The sequence below is a fragment of the Achroia grisella genome, unplaced genomic scaffold, assembly GCF_030625045.1.
Source record: "Achroia grisella isolate CSIRO2021 unplaced genomic scaffold, CSIRO_AGI_Agris_v1 utg4502, whole genome shotgun sequence".
Classification (NCBI taxonomy): Eukaryota; Metazoa; Arthropoda; class Insecta; order Lepidoptera; family Pyralidae; genus Achroia; species Achroia grisella.
In genome coordinates this window covers 85,702-101,172 of record NW_026712863.1, presented here as the reverse complement: position 1 = coordinate 101,172, position 15,471 = coordinate 85,702, and the positions used below count along the sequence as shown (strand labels likewise).

The window sequence follows — 15,471 nt, the reverse complement described above, 5'->3', positions numbered from 1 at the left end:
AAATAAAGATGAGCAGGTTCATAACTCTCAACAACCGGCAGTAACAACAATACATGACGCAGCAACGGCAGCCCAAGCAAGCATTGGTCGCGCGACCGCGCCAGTCGTCGCAACTCTGCAAATATTGACAAAGGTGGGAGCCACGAAACCCGAGCGCTGCTCTGTTTGCCTGTAATTGATGTAATTAGTCGTGTCGGCCAGCTGCTACCGATAAAACCTCCGATCCAGTGTTTAAACAGTTAATATGATACTTTTACGGTCCGGAAACATCTTTACGGTGTCTTATTCCGGCAAATATTGGTCACACTCGACGATGCGTGACAGTAAGACCAGATTACTCAAACTGCCCGGTGTTTTTAACTAACCTATTGAATTTTGTATCGTATATAGATATAGTTGTTTCTAATATAATATAGTTACTACAATCGTTTGTGTAACAAAGTACTGGTACATAAAGATACATTTTTCTTAAAACAATTGACTGTAATTTAAATATTAATAGATTCACCATTATATTCTACATCAATTGAAATATTATAAGATAGAGTAAAAATTAACTTTATTGAAATTTAAGCTCTTTTGAATTAGGTGTAACACTACCTACAGTTAGGACAAGATATTAGTCTGCTTGCTGCTCCTTAAAACAAAAGTTTTACAACTACCCTTTTTAAGGCAAAATATACCTACATTTGGATGGGTGCGACATTCTATTGCCACCCGTAAATAACAAGTTTTAGAGATCATATAAAACTTTCAACTATAATAAAATCTACGTAGATATCAAAATCATAACAAACAAATTATCAGCGAGAATAGTGAATACAAAATTAATGCAAAATGTCGCCGATTCGTCTGGGCACGACAGTAAGCAGCTGCCATTCTCACTGGTATAGCTAATGGAAAATTAACTCGATATAATACAGCGATTATCCGCGTATGACTTAATACAGGACGGTCGCACAAAGGGCATAAGCATTAAAATAGCTAACAATGGTCGGGATTATCCGGGGCTAACCTCCCAGGCACGACAATACGAGTATGTGTAAGCCACGCCTGGACCCACATCACATTATTAGGTGCCTTATATTCTACATCTCTAATATACATATTCCTTACTTCATAGCTTAAAATGAAAAATTAAAATTAAAATAATTAGGTACTTTAAAATATGTAAATGTTTAAATATTTAATTGTCGGATGATTGACAGGTGATTTGTTAATAGTGTTTATGTTAGCTTTAGGATTTGTACTGACAATCGATATAACATGGAATCGAAAGGGATTGTTAGTAATATGGGCTAGTAGTCGCATTTCCAGCAATGTAAAGTACACATAAATAAACATTTACCCCGAAATCGTCGTAAAAGTATGCCGTTAACGCAGACGAATCCACCATTCCTAATTTGTAACTCTGTATAGCTATCACCTACCTAATATACTTATTGTTATGGTGCATGGATGGAAAAGTATTATAAAAAAAATACGAGACCAGTTCGACCTCTATGCGATCTCCCACAAAAACTCTCCTGGTTAATTCGGGATGATCAACAATTTTTAATAAAAACACAAAGTTGCAAAATTTAAGTTTTATTCATATATGGAAAAGAAACAAGGATTGAATTGCAACATAATAGCATTATTATTATTACAACATAGGCACTGGGGTAGCTAACAAGATTGTGTAATGTAGTAGGATCGGGTTCTTAGCGCATAATACTCATAAGCACGACGCCCTGAATGTACTAAGAGCATTAGCTGTTTGTGTTTTACTAGAACTAGGGCTCCGGGCTCCGAGAGAATAGTAAACATACATATGTAGAGATACGCAGGGCGCCTACTTCCTTACCATATAGAAATATATATTCTTATTTTATAATCTACTAGTTGTGCCCGCGGTGTCATCCGCATGAAATTTATAGCATGTGTTAATCTGATGTACCTATAGGAACATAGCTTCATGTTCCTATAAAGTTTCATCAAACAAGGCATACATATGTAGAGATATGCAGGGTACCTTTACCTACTTACTATGTAAACATATCAATTCTTATTTTATAGTCTACTAGCTGTGCCCACGGTTTCATCCGTATGAAATTTATAGCCTGTGTTTTCCTGATGTATAAGCTATATTAATGTAAAATTCTATCAAATTCAATCAGTAGTTTTTGAGTGAAAAAGTAACAAACATTCATCCGTTCATTACTCAATTTTCGCGTTTCTAATATTAGTAACATATTTGTTATGTTTCTATCGTAAACTAAAATTTGTAAATATAGTAATATAGATTTTCTTAAAAGAAGTGAAATACTATGGTATATAGGTACTTTGGCTTACTTACGTACTTTGGTAGTATGTTTAATTGAGGAAACAAGCTCAGGGCTCCTATAATACATACATTAGAAAAATAAGAACTTATAGTAAATTATTATATTATTGGTATGAATTAATTTTCTTAATATTAACATTCATAATTAACATATGAGTTCAATAATTATATAATACTTACTTACATAAATTACAGGTATAATATCTTATTCCTCTAGAATGACAACACATAAGTGGTATCACGGGTGTCATGTCATGATAACGTGACACCCGTAGTTCTCATATCATCGGTTCCCGCTTACCATCAGGTAGGCCGTCGAACTAAATTATCTAATTTCCTTGTTAATTCGCCATTATCATATGACCGTATAATCATTATTGAATAATAAATAATTAAAAATCATTACACCAATAATTTTTATTATGTTCGTATCTAATATACCATGTCGAACATAATCTATGACCATGACCCGATATCACGCCGTATTCTTTTAACGAAATATCCATAAACATTATCAATAATTCCCAAACACAATGCATTTTGTATGTTTCACATATATCTAACGGATACTGTGCTATCCATGTTTTGTATGCACCGCGTTCAATGTACACTTATATGGCACTGTATGGCAAGCGAAAGCCTATAGCAGAAGGTCATCTTAGCCTTGAAAATGCGGTCTTTCGAAAGTGAACCTTTAGAAAAGCGCGCAGTAGACCATAACGATCGTGAACTTATTGGTGGAGCATGCTTGTGTAACATTTGTAGTTATTATGTCTGAATGAATAATAGGCTGGAGATGCACATAAAATATCATCATCATCCATTCACAAAACTATAAAATTTTATGCATTTTTATATTTTTGTCAAAAGTTATTTCATCTTTCATATTCTCTACTAATACATGTCCATTCTAAATTATATAACTTTTCAAAGTTTGCTAAAAGATATATATCGTTACAGGGTTAAGCAGATACTCAGAAAATATATACCTATTAATAAAAAAAATGTGCTTATCTCACTTTTTTATTAAGCTATATATTTTCCATGTGCATAAAATAAAGAATAAAGAAAATTTATTTGGACCTATATAAGAGAAAATAATTAAACATCTTACAAAATATTACAGTCGTCACATATATGTACATGTGCTATCACCAGAGATACAAATACTTTATTTCGCTTTAGAAACAATCAAGCAAAGAGCGCTCCGAGCGGTTTTGGAACTCAACTCGCTTAAAACGATGAACATCTTTACTAAATGTGATGAACTGTGCCAAATCACGCCAAAAAAAAAGAAGATAAAAATGGTGAATGTTTTATTAAGATTTCAAAATTTCTTGTCTTTCAAATACCCAAATTTATTAACAGGTTTTGTAGCTCTTTGTATAATTTGTTAAAAATAAATTGTCTAAAGATACATTACCAATCACAATTCTTATAATACTAATCAATTAAATAGCGTATCGTTCGTCTTATAAAGTAGGTAGAGTTAAATTGAAATATTCGAAGCTAAACATAGAAATAAAAGACTTAACTAGTCAAGTTTACTCATTGTACTTGACCTACCCGAGCTTGCTGATTACGAAACATCAGACACGAGTATAAGTAGGTAGTACTTTGTTGTTTATTTCATTTTTAAAGGTACTTTTATTTACAAAATTCAATATCTACTTAGTACCACTATATTGTCATAGAAATAAAAATTAGAAAAGTAAAATTAGTCAGATATGGTAATATATACTATATATGACTAATTTTACAATACTTACAAGGCCTACTACAATATTTATTCATGCCAGGTCCCGTGAAGTATAATAAATTAAATACTTACAATTTATATTATCACGTTTATGAAATTTTTATTTTATCTAGGGAATATAACAATGTACTAAAAACTTATATACCTATAATTAACCCCATAAAGTTAAAAGATATAGATACGCAATAAATTGCAGAAAGCCACGTCTCTATGTAATGCATGATGAACTTATAAGCGTACGTAATCGATGTGAATACTCAAATAGAAACGCATTTGCAGGAGTCCGAACATAAGCCAACAAGGGCGAGGAACATGGATTAAACATGTTTAGTCATTCGGAAGAATTGTTTAACGCTATCCAAATAGCGGCGTTTGCATGCGAAAGGATCCACTAAGCAGATAATTTTTGTACGATTCAAGCTTATAAGCTGTCAATCAATATATTTGTTGAATGAAGACCGAGGTGAACAATACCATCACCGGCTGTGGAGTTAGCATAGGTGTTCGATATTGCATTATTCGACGAACTAAAAGTAGCTTCACATGTTGTAGGTGTCCACTCATGCATGACCCGCTTCAGATTATTGTCTTGGTTCACAAATATAGCTTGTTTTGTATTAAGTAGTATGTCAGGAATTATAATTTAGTAAAATATATTTTTATAGGTATCTGACTATAAAATTAATATGCTGATAATTATTAGTTAAACAGTAATTAGGTAGGTACTCTGTAGCCACTTTATATAATACAATAATATAATAACAATTACCTCAATTCACCCAGCACCATCTAGGCCTAAAACATGCAAAGCTATGAAAATTAAATAAATACATAACATTCAAAGGAATTATACAAAAGCAATACACAATAATAAAATCATAGGTCGTTCAAGTACACAAACGTTAGTATTACCTAAGCTAGATTAAAACCTGCTACCATCGGAAATAAGGCAATAAGTTGAACCGGTAGATTACTGAATCTTAAAGCACATGTACATAGCATAGAATACTTTATTAGACACTAGAATAACAACTAGAAATGTTTTGCCACGCACCACCAATTGTGGAATAAATAATGCTGCAATGTTATTTCCTAACCAATACGATATTCAAACCTTCGAGAAAAATTGATACAAAATATAACAGAAAATTTGACATACAGTCCTATATCAATACAAATTATTACTAATGTAATATAAATGCTGACTTAATATAAATAACATAATATAGCATTCAGTTGCTGAAATTTAATACATTAAAACGCCATTAAATACATTTAAAGTAAACAAAAATTATTTGATCAATAAAATTGAATTTCAATTAAATCAAATTACATTACAGTGCATTGTTGCAAAGAATGACAATAGAGTAGACTTTAATTTAGTCGTGAAAAAGTTCAGGTTCGGTTTTTGTAATCGTTACACAAGCGTAATGTTCAGACCACATTGATTGAAGACACTAATTTGTTCTGCACGAGAACGAAGATGTTAAGAAATGCAAGAATTTATTTTCAAAAACAGCCATTCATAATATTATTACTAGATTAGAGGAAACTTGCTGTTCTTAAGCTTCGTTTAGAAAAACTTAATCGGTCTTTTATGGAAATGGGAATAAAATTTTACAAAAAGCTACCAAAAGTATATTATAGTTAAAGTAGAATAGAAAATCATTTATTCAAATAAACTTAATTTAAGCACTTTTGAATAGTCATAACAATTTGTTTTTTATATACCACTAGTTAATTAAAACTCAAGTTATTTAAAATTTCTGTTAAATCATATGTATTGAGCAAATCCTATTACTTAAAAAAAATAACTTACTCAATAGACAAACATGTATGGAATTAGTTATTTAATGTTTGACATAGACATCTAAATAAATAGGTATACTTACAATATTTAACTGGCTTTTAATAAAAAAAAGTCTGTGGAGTTTCTTGGCCATTCTTCTTAATTGAATTTATAGACTGAATGATATGGTGAGGAAAATATTAATATAAAAAACTTGACGTTCTCAAGCGACTGAATTATACTAAATGAATCAATAATTTTTATATTGATTTGCATTTACTTTACGTGTAAATTCACCATAAATATTAGTTGATTCGCAAAATTTGTACCTACTTAATATCTTACACAAAAATGATGTTGAATATGTTTAGAATAAGCAATAATAACACTAGCACCTGTGTGCTAGTAAAATAACTGTTTATTTTAGAGCAGGATTAAGTGGACTCAATATTTTCTTTAAATATTATGTTCTTATATAATATTGATCAACGGGGGTATAGGCTACGAGTAGGTACGAGTAGATAAGTGTGCTTATTACAATTAATTTAAGAATGCGGTTGCACCCTCCTGACATTTAAATTAAAAGAAGAATGAATAAAAATAAGTTATTTGTACCTAAAATATAGTATGAATATGGCTATCATCAAAACGAATGTTTTCAATTAAAGTTTAGTTTATTATTAGATGCTCTGAGACTTATTAAATAAAACAGGAAGGTACTATAACGTCATTCTTGATACTGTGCCATACACAAAACCTTCGGCTTTATTTTTTTATATTAATATGTATATGTTACCGACGCCGACAACGAGACATCTGAGGTAAACTGTGCGATGCTGTTTTTCTTAATTTGTCCATGAACTAGTGCGATCGAATGCTTGCGGAATAATTTCTGCACCGCTTTTAACGGTGCACTACTACTTGCTAATATAAATAGGCAATCAACGTATCAGAGGTCAGTCACAACCGGACTTCCTCTCGCTAGATACTCAGCACTGGTAACATGAGGGGGTTAGTATTATTGGGGGCGCTGTGCTTCGTGGCCTTATGTGCCGCATACGAAGCCGAATCTGAGGACCTTGCCGTCGCAGCCAGCGGCAAGATTCACCACCACGAGCATGGTGGTGGACACCATCACCATGAACATCACCATCATGAGCACGGCAGCAAGGGCGATAAAGGACACAAAGGTCATCATCATCACCATAAGGGTGACCACGGCCATCACGGTAAACACCATCACGAGGGACATCACCACGAGCACGGTGGCGGTCACAAGAAACATTGGGACGAGCATGACCACCATGGCGAGCACCACGAACATGGTCATCATCACAAGGGAGGCAAACATGGCCATCATGAACATCACGACAAAGGCGAACACACTGACGGCTACCACAAGAAATACCACAAGGACCACTTCCACAAGGATCATCACTTCCATGACGGACATCATGATGAAGGCAAGCACCACAAACATGGACATCATCATGGACACCACGAGGAGCACGGCGGACACCACAAGAAAGGAGGTCATCATCATTCCGGCCATCATGAGGGACATCACGGCAAGCATGGCCACCACGACAAACACCACTACGATGAGGACCATCACGGCCACAAAGGGCACCACGGACACGAAGAGCACCACCACCACCACGGGGATCACGGCAAGAAGGGCGGCCACGAAGACCACAAGGACTGGGGATTCCATCATGGCAAACACTAATCTTAGTGTTTCGCTTTACAATTGTTGTTACTATAGTGCTATTAAGAATGAAAGTTGTTAATGTTTTTGTTAATTTTTTTATACAAAGTAAATCCTTGTTTATATAGTAAGCTCAAAGTTTTATTTTCCCTGTAAATATTTACAAATAAAAGTATAAAGAAATAACCCTGGACAATTAACACAACGCAATCTACTCCCACGGTAAGCAGAGCTTGTGTTATGAGTAGGTACTAGACAGCTGATATATATAATTAGATATTTTTTTTATAAATACATAGATACATAATATACATAGAAAAAACCCAGACCGATATAAACAATCGTCATTAATATATGATATATAATAAACAATACTCATTAATACAAATGTTTTGCACCGTGGGATAGAACCCACGGAATACAACCATCGAGGCCGTCGTAGTAAATATAATACGATATTGGTCGAAAATAAAACCTTAAATTGCGCCAGTAGACAAAGCAATATTTTATTATCGAAGCTTAATGTGTAATTTCGGCTTCAACTTATGTTAATACTAGAATACTTACCTACACAGCTTTTTATTTACTAGAATCGCTAATGTTGCTTTGTTTACAAAACCAGTAACAAATAAACAAACCTTACATATACCTACAATACTATAAAGAACTCCAGTGCTGTCCTGAAAAATTTTATGTTTCTAATAGCTTAAGAATTAGATATTATTATATATGTACCTACCTATATAATATTAAAAAGACAAAGTTTTCGATACAATATGAAAAAAGTGTGAATTACTTATGTAAAGAATTAACTACGGAAAATAATCATTGTAAACAATCAAAACAATTTAATATGAATTTAAAAAAAAGATAGATGAGTTTATTCATTACATTTCGATATTATAATGATTATTTGTCGCTATGTAAAACATGTAAGAAAAATTTTACGAAAATTAATCGTAAGTGAACCAAGACCTAATCTAATTTAAAAATTCAATAATAAGTACATGTCACGACCCACCTAATGGAATTAATTAAGATACTTATAGACATGAATAGCGCCTTGAACGTAACAAAATACAATACCGACTATCTCACGCGATAGAACGTCTAAAAAATATCGTATTATGTCATACCCAGTCAATTTGTAGGTACAAGCCCTTCGAAATACAATCCCTGATGATTACGCTGGAGCAAAAAACAAGAATATTCGTGAGGATATCTTTACCATAACCTATTGTACACCCATTGTACAGAGAAGTACTTAAGTTATTTTTGATAAGGAAAGACGATTAAGAATTTTCTTCCAGCAAACTACATAATCATCAGAACAATCTATGTAGATATGTATATAAAAAAATCCATAAATAGTTGATCATCAATGTCAAGTAATCACCACAAAATTTGGCATACAGTTGGTTATCCATGAGTATTTAAACTTCAACGTCAACTTTTTGTCCCCATGAGTTTATATGAGGTAGATATGTATATAGGCCAAGCGAAGTCTTGACCTGGGCAGAAATTAATAAACGGAAAGATACACAAACATTATTCACATCATATAAGTAAAAAATTATCGTTTTACATAAATGTCTTTATTTAAACTCTATAAAGAATATACACGACGTTTTAAAATTTTTCAAGAGTGACCAATTAAATTATTGTTATCAATTGTTTACATTTTGTCACAAGCAGGGTATAACTACTATTGACTAATCATGTGAGGGTGGCGCCCTTTATTATTCTTTCTAAACTATCTGCATCGTAGGCACACGAAGTAACCCCGCCGGAGTCGTCATAACATTCACAAGCTACTCTACCCCGATACCATACAAATTTCATCTTCTCGAAAATCCAGAATTAAGTGCTAGAGATGCGACACCTAAATACATTAATTTTTATGTAATTACAATTACAAACAATCTGACGGCGCACCTGAAGGTACCACGGATATCATATACCTATCACTCGTGATACCACTCATGTGTTACCATTCCAAAGGACTTAGATGTTATGCATCCTGTATAGCCTTATGACCTATGTTAGGTTATAAAGCATGTAGACAACTTTTCACAAAGTCGATAAAATTCTTATTTTGATTTTATAATATATTATGATAATAGGAGTAGGCACTATAATATACACACCTTTATACCTATGGACTAGACTAGCCGATGATTTCCTCATGCTAAAAAATACGTTTCTTGGGTCCTGCGGTTATACTATTAGTATTAACGGCTTCATCCTGACTTAGCAACTAAGATCTAGCAACAATCAGATATGCACTTTTGTAATGTTATCAGCACTAGCCAAATAGAGAAGAAGCGAAAGGAAGATTATAACAAATACTTATCAGTTCAGTTAGACATTTTATATATCAGCCAAACGAATTTGTGTTCAGTATCTGACGTTCATAATATAATACATGCACAAATAGCTAAACATATCCACCAAACTTGACAAGAATAATAGGCCTAATGTTATGTCGCAATGATAACTATCTGTAATTAAGCGTGGCGCGTGCTAAGCGCGCCATTCTGTCCTTGTCCAATGGTTTCACCGAGTGCAACCTGCAACTTTAAGATATAAATGCAATATCGGTCTGTTTACTGTCAGTCCAGTCCAGATATCCAAACATTAAACAAGTAGGTACACACAAGGCATACACAATGAGGACGCTCGTCGCCCTTGCAGCTCTAGCATGTGTTTTAGTCGTTTCCACTGGCCGCGAAATCGGCCAAAAAGAAACCGACCTGGTCGCAGCGGCCAGCCATAAAAGCCATCACCACGAAGAGGGAGGAGGCAAAGAGCATCACGCTCACCATCACCACGAGCACGGGGAAAAAGGTCACAAAGGCCACAAAGGACACCATCATCACCATAAAGGTGAACACGGTGATCATCACAAACATCATCATGAAGGCCATCACCATGAACATGGCGGCGGTCACAAAAAGCACTGGGATGAGGACGACCACCACGGACACCATCATGAGCATGGCCATCATCATAAAGGAGGTAAACACCACCATAAAAAACACCATGATAAAGGAGAAGAGACCGAGGGTTACCATAAGAAGTATCACAAAGATGAGTACCACAAAGATCACCACTTCTACGATGATCACCATAAAGAAGGCAAGCATCACAAACATGGAGATCACCATGGACACCATGAGAAACACGGTGGCGGCCACAAGAAGGGTGGTCACCATCACTCCGGTCATCATGAACATCACCATGGTAAGAAAGGCCATCACGATAAGCATCATTACGATGAAGATCACAAGGGACACAAAGGACATCACGGCCATGAAGAACACCATCACGGCCACCACGACCACGGCAAGAAAGGCGGTCACGAAGATCACAAACACTGGGGATTCCACCACGGCAAGCACTGATATTGTTATAATTAAGATATTTGTTACTTGTTTATTGTTATATTATAATTACCTGCCTGTAAATAAACGATGTTGAAATATTATACATTCATTGTCTAATTAGTTTCACACCGCTTGATGAAGTTATTGTTCCTTATAAGTATAAGTAGGTAGGTTATATTAGAACAAAATGCGAATTGCATAACGGATATCTAACAAGCATCTATCGAAGCATATATTATAAAATATTCTATTGTATTGCGAGTAGACGTTATGCTACGACTACAGGAATTTCGATTATACTATATATTATAACAGCAAACCTACATCGCTATACTGACATAATTAAAACAATTAATGACTTTAGCACCAATATCGTATGAAGTAATTTGTTACGATATAATATTAAATTACAATATTTTATACAGACTGTAAAAATACTATGTTTATAATATTATATGTAGAACGTTATCCAACAAAATAAATAAGTAATAAAAACTAATATATCAAAATTAATCAGTAACGCCTATTAGAAGGCAATGTAACGGAACTAAATTATTTTAACCGTAGACTGATGTCGACACATCTGCAGTCAGTCGTCCAGAAATCTACAGCAACTATTGCTAAAGATCACTGTAATCGGTACCAGATGAAAGCGTTGTTATCTATAAATTGGAACCACGAAAACTCTTGTGACACTACCGTTGTCTCTCCCGGCAACAACGCTACTCGAGAAAACAAAATTGTAAGTTTATCCTCTTGCTCAACGTTGAGCTAACTTTTTCCCTCACAGACTGTAAACCTATAAGAAATTGTACTGGGGCCCAAAAGAACATTTTGTTTACATTGAGTATATGTTTTTTTTGTGAATATTGTTATTATTATTATTATTACTATTACTATATTATTACTACTATATTTCATTTGTTACAGAGAGTTTTAAGATGCGGCTTTTGTTACTAATAGAACTTTTAGCATGTGCTTTAATATCAACAAGAGCACGAAATATTGCCAACTTGAAAGGCGAAAGCGCAGTACAACATGCAGTATCTGAATTAACAGCGCCTACAGCCGCAGACTTGGCTCCAGCTGGTACCGTGTCCATTGACCAATCACCTGCAGGAACAGAACATAAAAAAGCTAAAGAAAGTCATCAAGAACATGGTGGTGGTCATGAGCACCACGCACATCACCACAAAGACGATGAAGAAAAAGGTGATAAGGGTTATAAGTCACATCATCACCATGATAAGGGAGAGCACGGGCATCACGAAAAGCATCACCACGAAGGTCATCATGGTGAACATGGAGGACACAAAAAGAAACACCACGACGAACACGATCATCACGGCGAACATCACGAAGCTGCACATGGTCATAAAGGTGGAAAGTTTGGTCACAAAAAGGGCCACAAGAAAGGCTCTAAAACCACCGGCTTTCACCACAAATCACACAAAGACGAATACCACAAAGAACATAAATTTTACGACGACTTTCACAAAGGCGGTCACCATCACAAACATGGAGATTTCCATGGACACCACGACAAAAAGGGAGGACATCACAAAAAGGGTGGTCACCACGAGAAAGGTCATCATGAAAAGCATCATGGGAAAAAGGGACATCACAATAAGGGTCACTATGATGAAGATCATAAAGGGCATAAAGGTCACCATGGTCATGAAGAACACCACGCCCACCACGAGGACCACGGAAAGAAGGGTGGTCACGCCGGTGGAAAGGAACACGGATACAGCCATGGCAAAAAGGCTTAACGTTATGGTTTTACAGATCTCATATATTTTGTTGCCTGTTTTGTTAAGTGATTATCTTGGTTACAAACGAGTCATAAATTTATTTAATACTAAGATAATTTCTTAGGACTATTTAATTTTAAAATGTGTTGTTAAAAATTGCTAGCCTTGTTAGTCTTGAAGAGGTACTATAATATATGAAACTGAAGTGGAGAATTCGAATCAGTAAAATTATTTTTTCATATGACATATTTTTATTTTTATCTAAATCTACCCATTATTTATATTGTTAACCAGGTATAAATTCAAGTAATTTTGTAGTAAATAAAGGTATCTCCCTCTCGACGTTTGGATTAAGTTGCACTATATAGGCGTGGTCACGAGCTCACTCGTAAAAATCTTTCGTGTATAACAATATTAATAAATCCGTCCAGCTATGAAAATTACCAAAATTATTAAAAAGAGAAGAAAACATGAAAACTACAATTTAATATTTTTTGATAATTCTCGAAACTTTAGATTTGATCAATACACCCAGTATTGATCAAATCTTTTCTTTCTATTTTGCTTAAAATATTTTTAAAAGATATAAAGGACATAAAATCCTCTTGTCAGGAGACCATGTGTAGTTCTAGTAGTGAACCAAAAATTGATTATTAGGATGAAAATTTTATGATAGTCACACATTTATTCATTTCATCAGTAACATAACTTTCAATCTGTGTCTATCTGACCTGACCATTGCTGTGCTCAGTGATCCTAATTTAAGGTCAATAAAAACTATTCTATCTTAAATTTCATATAAATTGGTTACATAATTTAGTACTTTATCTCGACTAAACATCAAGACATAAGATTTTTTTAACATGATGAACATGTAACGAAGCATAAAAAAATTGTATAATAGGAAGATTTTGACACTTTATTTATATATAAATATATATTACAACAAAGCCATTAGGGGAGCCAGATGTTCAAACTCAATTTTCTCAGTAATATTCTTTGTCTTGATATTTTCATCCTGATTGGCAATAAAGATGAGGTTACCATCATCTCTCCAACCATATTTTTTAACCCAATGTTTCAAAGTGACATCTGTAAAAAATATATAAAATTAATATCCAATACCATAGAGTGATTAGTAATATATCTTGATATAATTAATATTATTGCAAAATAAGTGTCCAATAAATATATTTGTAAGTAATGTATCCAATCCACATCTACAGGTAGGCGATAAAACAGCATAACAGATGTTGTAATCTGGTACAACCTCATCTCAAATTATTACTACAATGATTATTGTAGTAATAACATGTTCACCAATAATTTTAAACTCATTTCTACAAGACATCCAAACAGTATACAAACCTAATTAACAAATAGACCAGTTATGTACTTACCATCAATTCCACCAAGTAAATTAGCAAGATTATTCTTGTCAATTGTTTGGAATGTTATACCAACAACATGGCACACAAACTTGCGAATTGAGTCATGAAAACCGCTGATACGGCTACACAGCTCCGGCATCTGGTGCACCCTGTGCCAGAATTGGGCGAAATCACATTGCTCTAAGATATCAGCCAAATACTTTATTTGAGAAATAGTTTCGTTTTCAACCTAAAACAATTGCAACAATGTTTTTTCTGATCAACACTACAATAATAATAATAATTGACCTTAATATAAATCTTAAAATTCAAAATATATAATTCCTTCATCATTACTGGTAAAATATGGTTTACTTGCTACCTTTCCCAAGCATACACATTCATTGATCAAGACAAATATTGGCACAAGTATTTAAAAAATACAAAATTTGTTGTTCATTGATTGAGCTATGTTCATTTTGAACATTATAAATTTGAAAGAGTTTATCCCTCTTTCAAATTTATAATGTTAATAAATTAGTCATACTATTGTATGGTTAAACAGAGATCAAATCAAAATTGACCACCTTATCTTACATAATAGAATATTTCCACAAAAGTTTCTTTTACATTTCAAATTGAAAAAGCACAATGAATTATCCTTTAAGTATCAGTCACCCAAAAACTGGTGATATATTTTTAAATAATGATAGTTTTAAAAACAATACAAATGTTCAACACAAAACTTACCACAGACTCTAGCAGTAAACATTTACATAAAGTGAAATCAGTATGGGGAAAGTTAGTTAAAGCTTTCAGAAGAATTTGACAAGTGATGTCTGGATTAAACTTCTCCGGGTTGAACTGGTAAAGCTTCAATACAGCCAAATTGGCTTCCAAATCATATGTGTTTTCCCGGGACTGCATGTCCACATATCTTTCGAGAGTTTGAAGATTTGCTGGATTGTATCTAAATTGCGAACAAATTAAGTTATAATATAAAAAGTATAATGTATAAATATAAAGTTCAGCTTTAATATTTGTTTAAGTTTAATTAGGTATCATCATTTATGTTATAACAAATGTAGGTTATTCAGAACAATATCAGTTTCAATCAGGAGATTATAACCTATAAACTAAACAATATGGACTCACCTCTCAATACTTTTTAATATAGTGGCAACAGTTTGTTTCATAGTCTCAGCCATATTATGATTATTCAGTAAACAAGAAACATAAAAAACAGGGTTTCATATATGAGAACAAATCACAGAAATTATAAAAATGTATATGACGAGACATATACAAATTAGGAATAAAGACTCGACTAGTGATGCTAGTACATATTAGTCGTTATTCGAGTGACTTGAGTGAATTTG

The 15,471-nt window shown here is 33.6% G+C and overlaps 4 protein-coding genes across 4 annotated transcripts; 3 read left to right on the top strand and 1 right to left on the bottom strand.

The window, feature by feature from the left end:
- Positions 1-6,877: 6,877 nt before the first annotated feature.
- On the top strand, positions 6,878-7,603 carry LOC131845074 (histidine-rich glycoprotein-like). Its single transcript, XM_059194088.1, has one exon. The coding sequence runs from the start codon at positions 6,878-6,880 to the stop codon at positions 7,601-7,603; it is 726 nt and encodes a 241-aa protein (XP_059050071.1).
- Positions 7,604-10,251: 2,648 nt separating this feature from the next.
- Positions 10,252-10,986, top strand: LOC131845073 (histidine-rich glycoprotein-like). Its single transcript, XM_059194087.1, has one exon. The coding sequence runs from the start codon at positions 10,252-10,254 to the stop codon at positions 10,984-10,986; it is 735 nt and encodes a 244-aa protein (XP_059050070.1).
- Positions 10,987-11,585: 599 nt separating this feature from the next.
- LOC131845067 (histidine-rich glycoprotein-like) lies at positions 11,586-12,913 on the top strand. The gene is made up of 2 exons (XM_059194081.1): positions 11,586-11,710; positions 11,899-12,913. Exon 2 carries the CDS (start codon positions 11,910-11,912, stop codon positions 12,738-12,740), a length of 831 nt encoding a protein of 276 aa, XP_059050064.1. The 5' UTR covers positions 11,586-11,710; positions 11,899-11,909; the 3' UTR covers positions 12,741-12,913.
- A 715-nt stretch (positions 12,914-13,628) lies between these two features.
- On the bottom strand, positions 13,629-15,470 carry LOC131845054 (eukaryotic translation initiation factor 3 subunit K). Its single transcript, XM_059194067.1, has 4 exons — positions 15,248-15,470; positions 14,843-15,062; positions 14,123-14,342; positions 13,629-13,814 (listed from the first exon to the last, which is right to left on the bottom strand). Exons 1-4 carry the CDS (start codon positions 15,298-15,300, stop codon positions 13,663-13,665), a joined length of 645 nt encoding a protein of 214 aa, XP_059050050.1. The 5' UTR covers positions 15,301-15,470; the 3' UTR covers positions 13,629-13,662.
- Position 15,471: the final 1 nt, after the last annotated feature.

What these genes read in the sequence shown, in the direction of transcription:
- LOC131845073 (XM_059194087.1), top strand. Translation starts at nt 10,252, where the DNA reads ATGAGGACGCTCGTCGCCCTTGCAGCTCTAGCATGTGTTTTAGTCGTT.
- LOC131845074 (XM_059194088.1), top strand. Translation starts at nt 6,878, where the DNA reads ATGAGGGGGTTAGTATTATTGGGGGCGCTGTGCTTCGTGGCCTTATGT.
- LOC131845067 (XM_059194081.1), top strand. Translation starts at nt 11,910, where the DNA reads ATGCGGCTTTTGTTACTAATAGAACTTTTAGCATGTGCTTTAATATCA.
- LOC131845054 (XM_059194067.1), bottom strand. Translation starts at nt 15,300, where the DNA reads ATGGCTGAGACTATGAAACAAACTGTTGCCACTATATTAAAAAGTATT. An exon ending in ATATTAAAAAGTATTGAGAG is followed by an intron (nt 15,063 to 15,247) that starts GTGAGTCCATAT and finishes TTCGCAATTTAG; the next exon opens with ATACAATCCAGCAAATCTTC. An exon ending in GTTTACTGCTAGAGTCTGTG is followed by an intron (nt 14,343 to 14,842) that starts GTAAGTTTTGTG and finishes CAATTGTTTTAG; the next exon opens with GTTGAAAACGAAACTATTTC.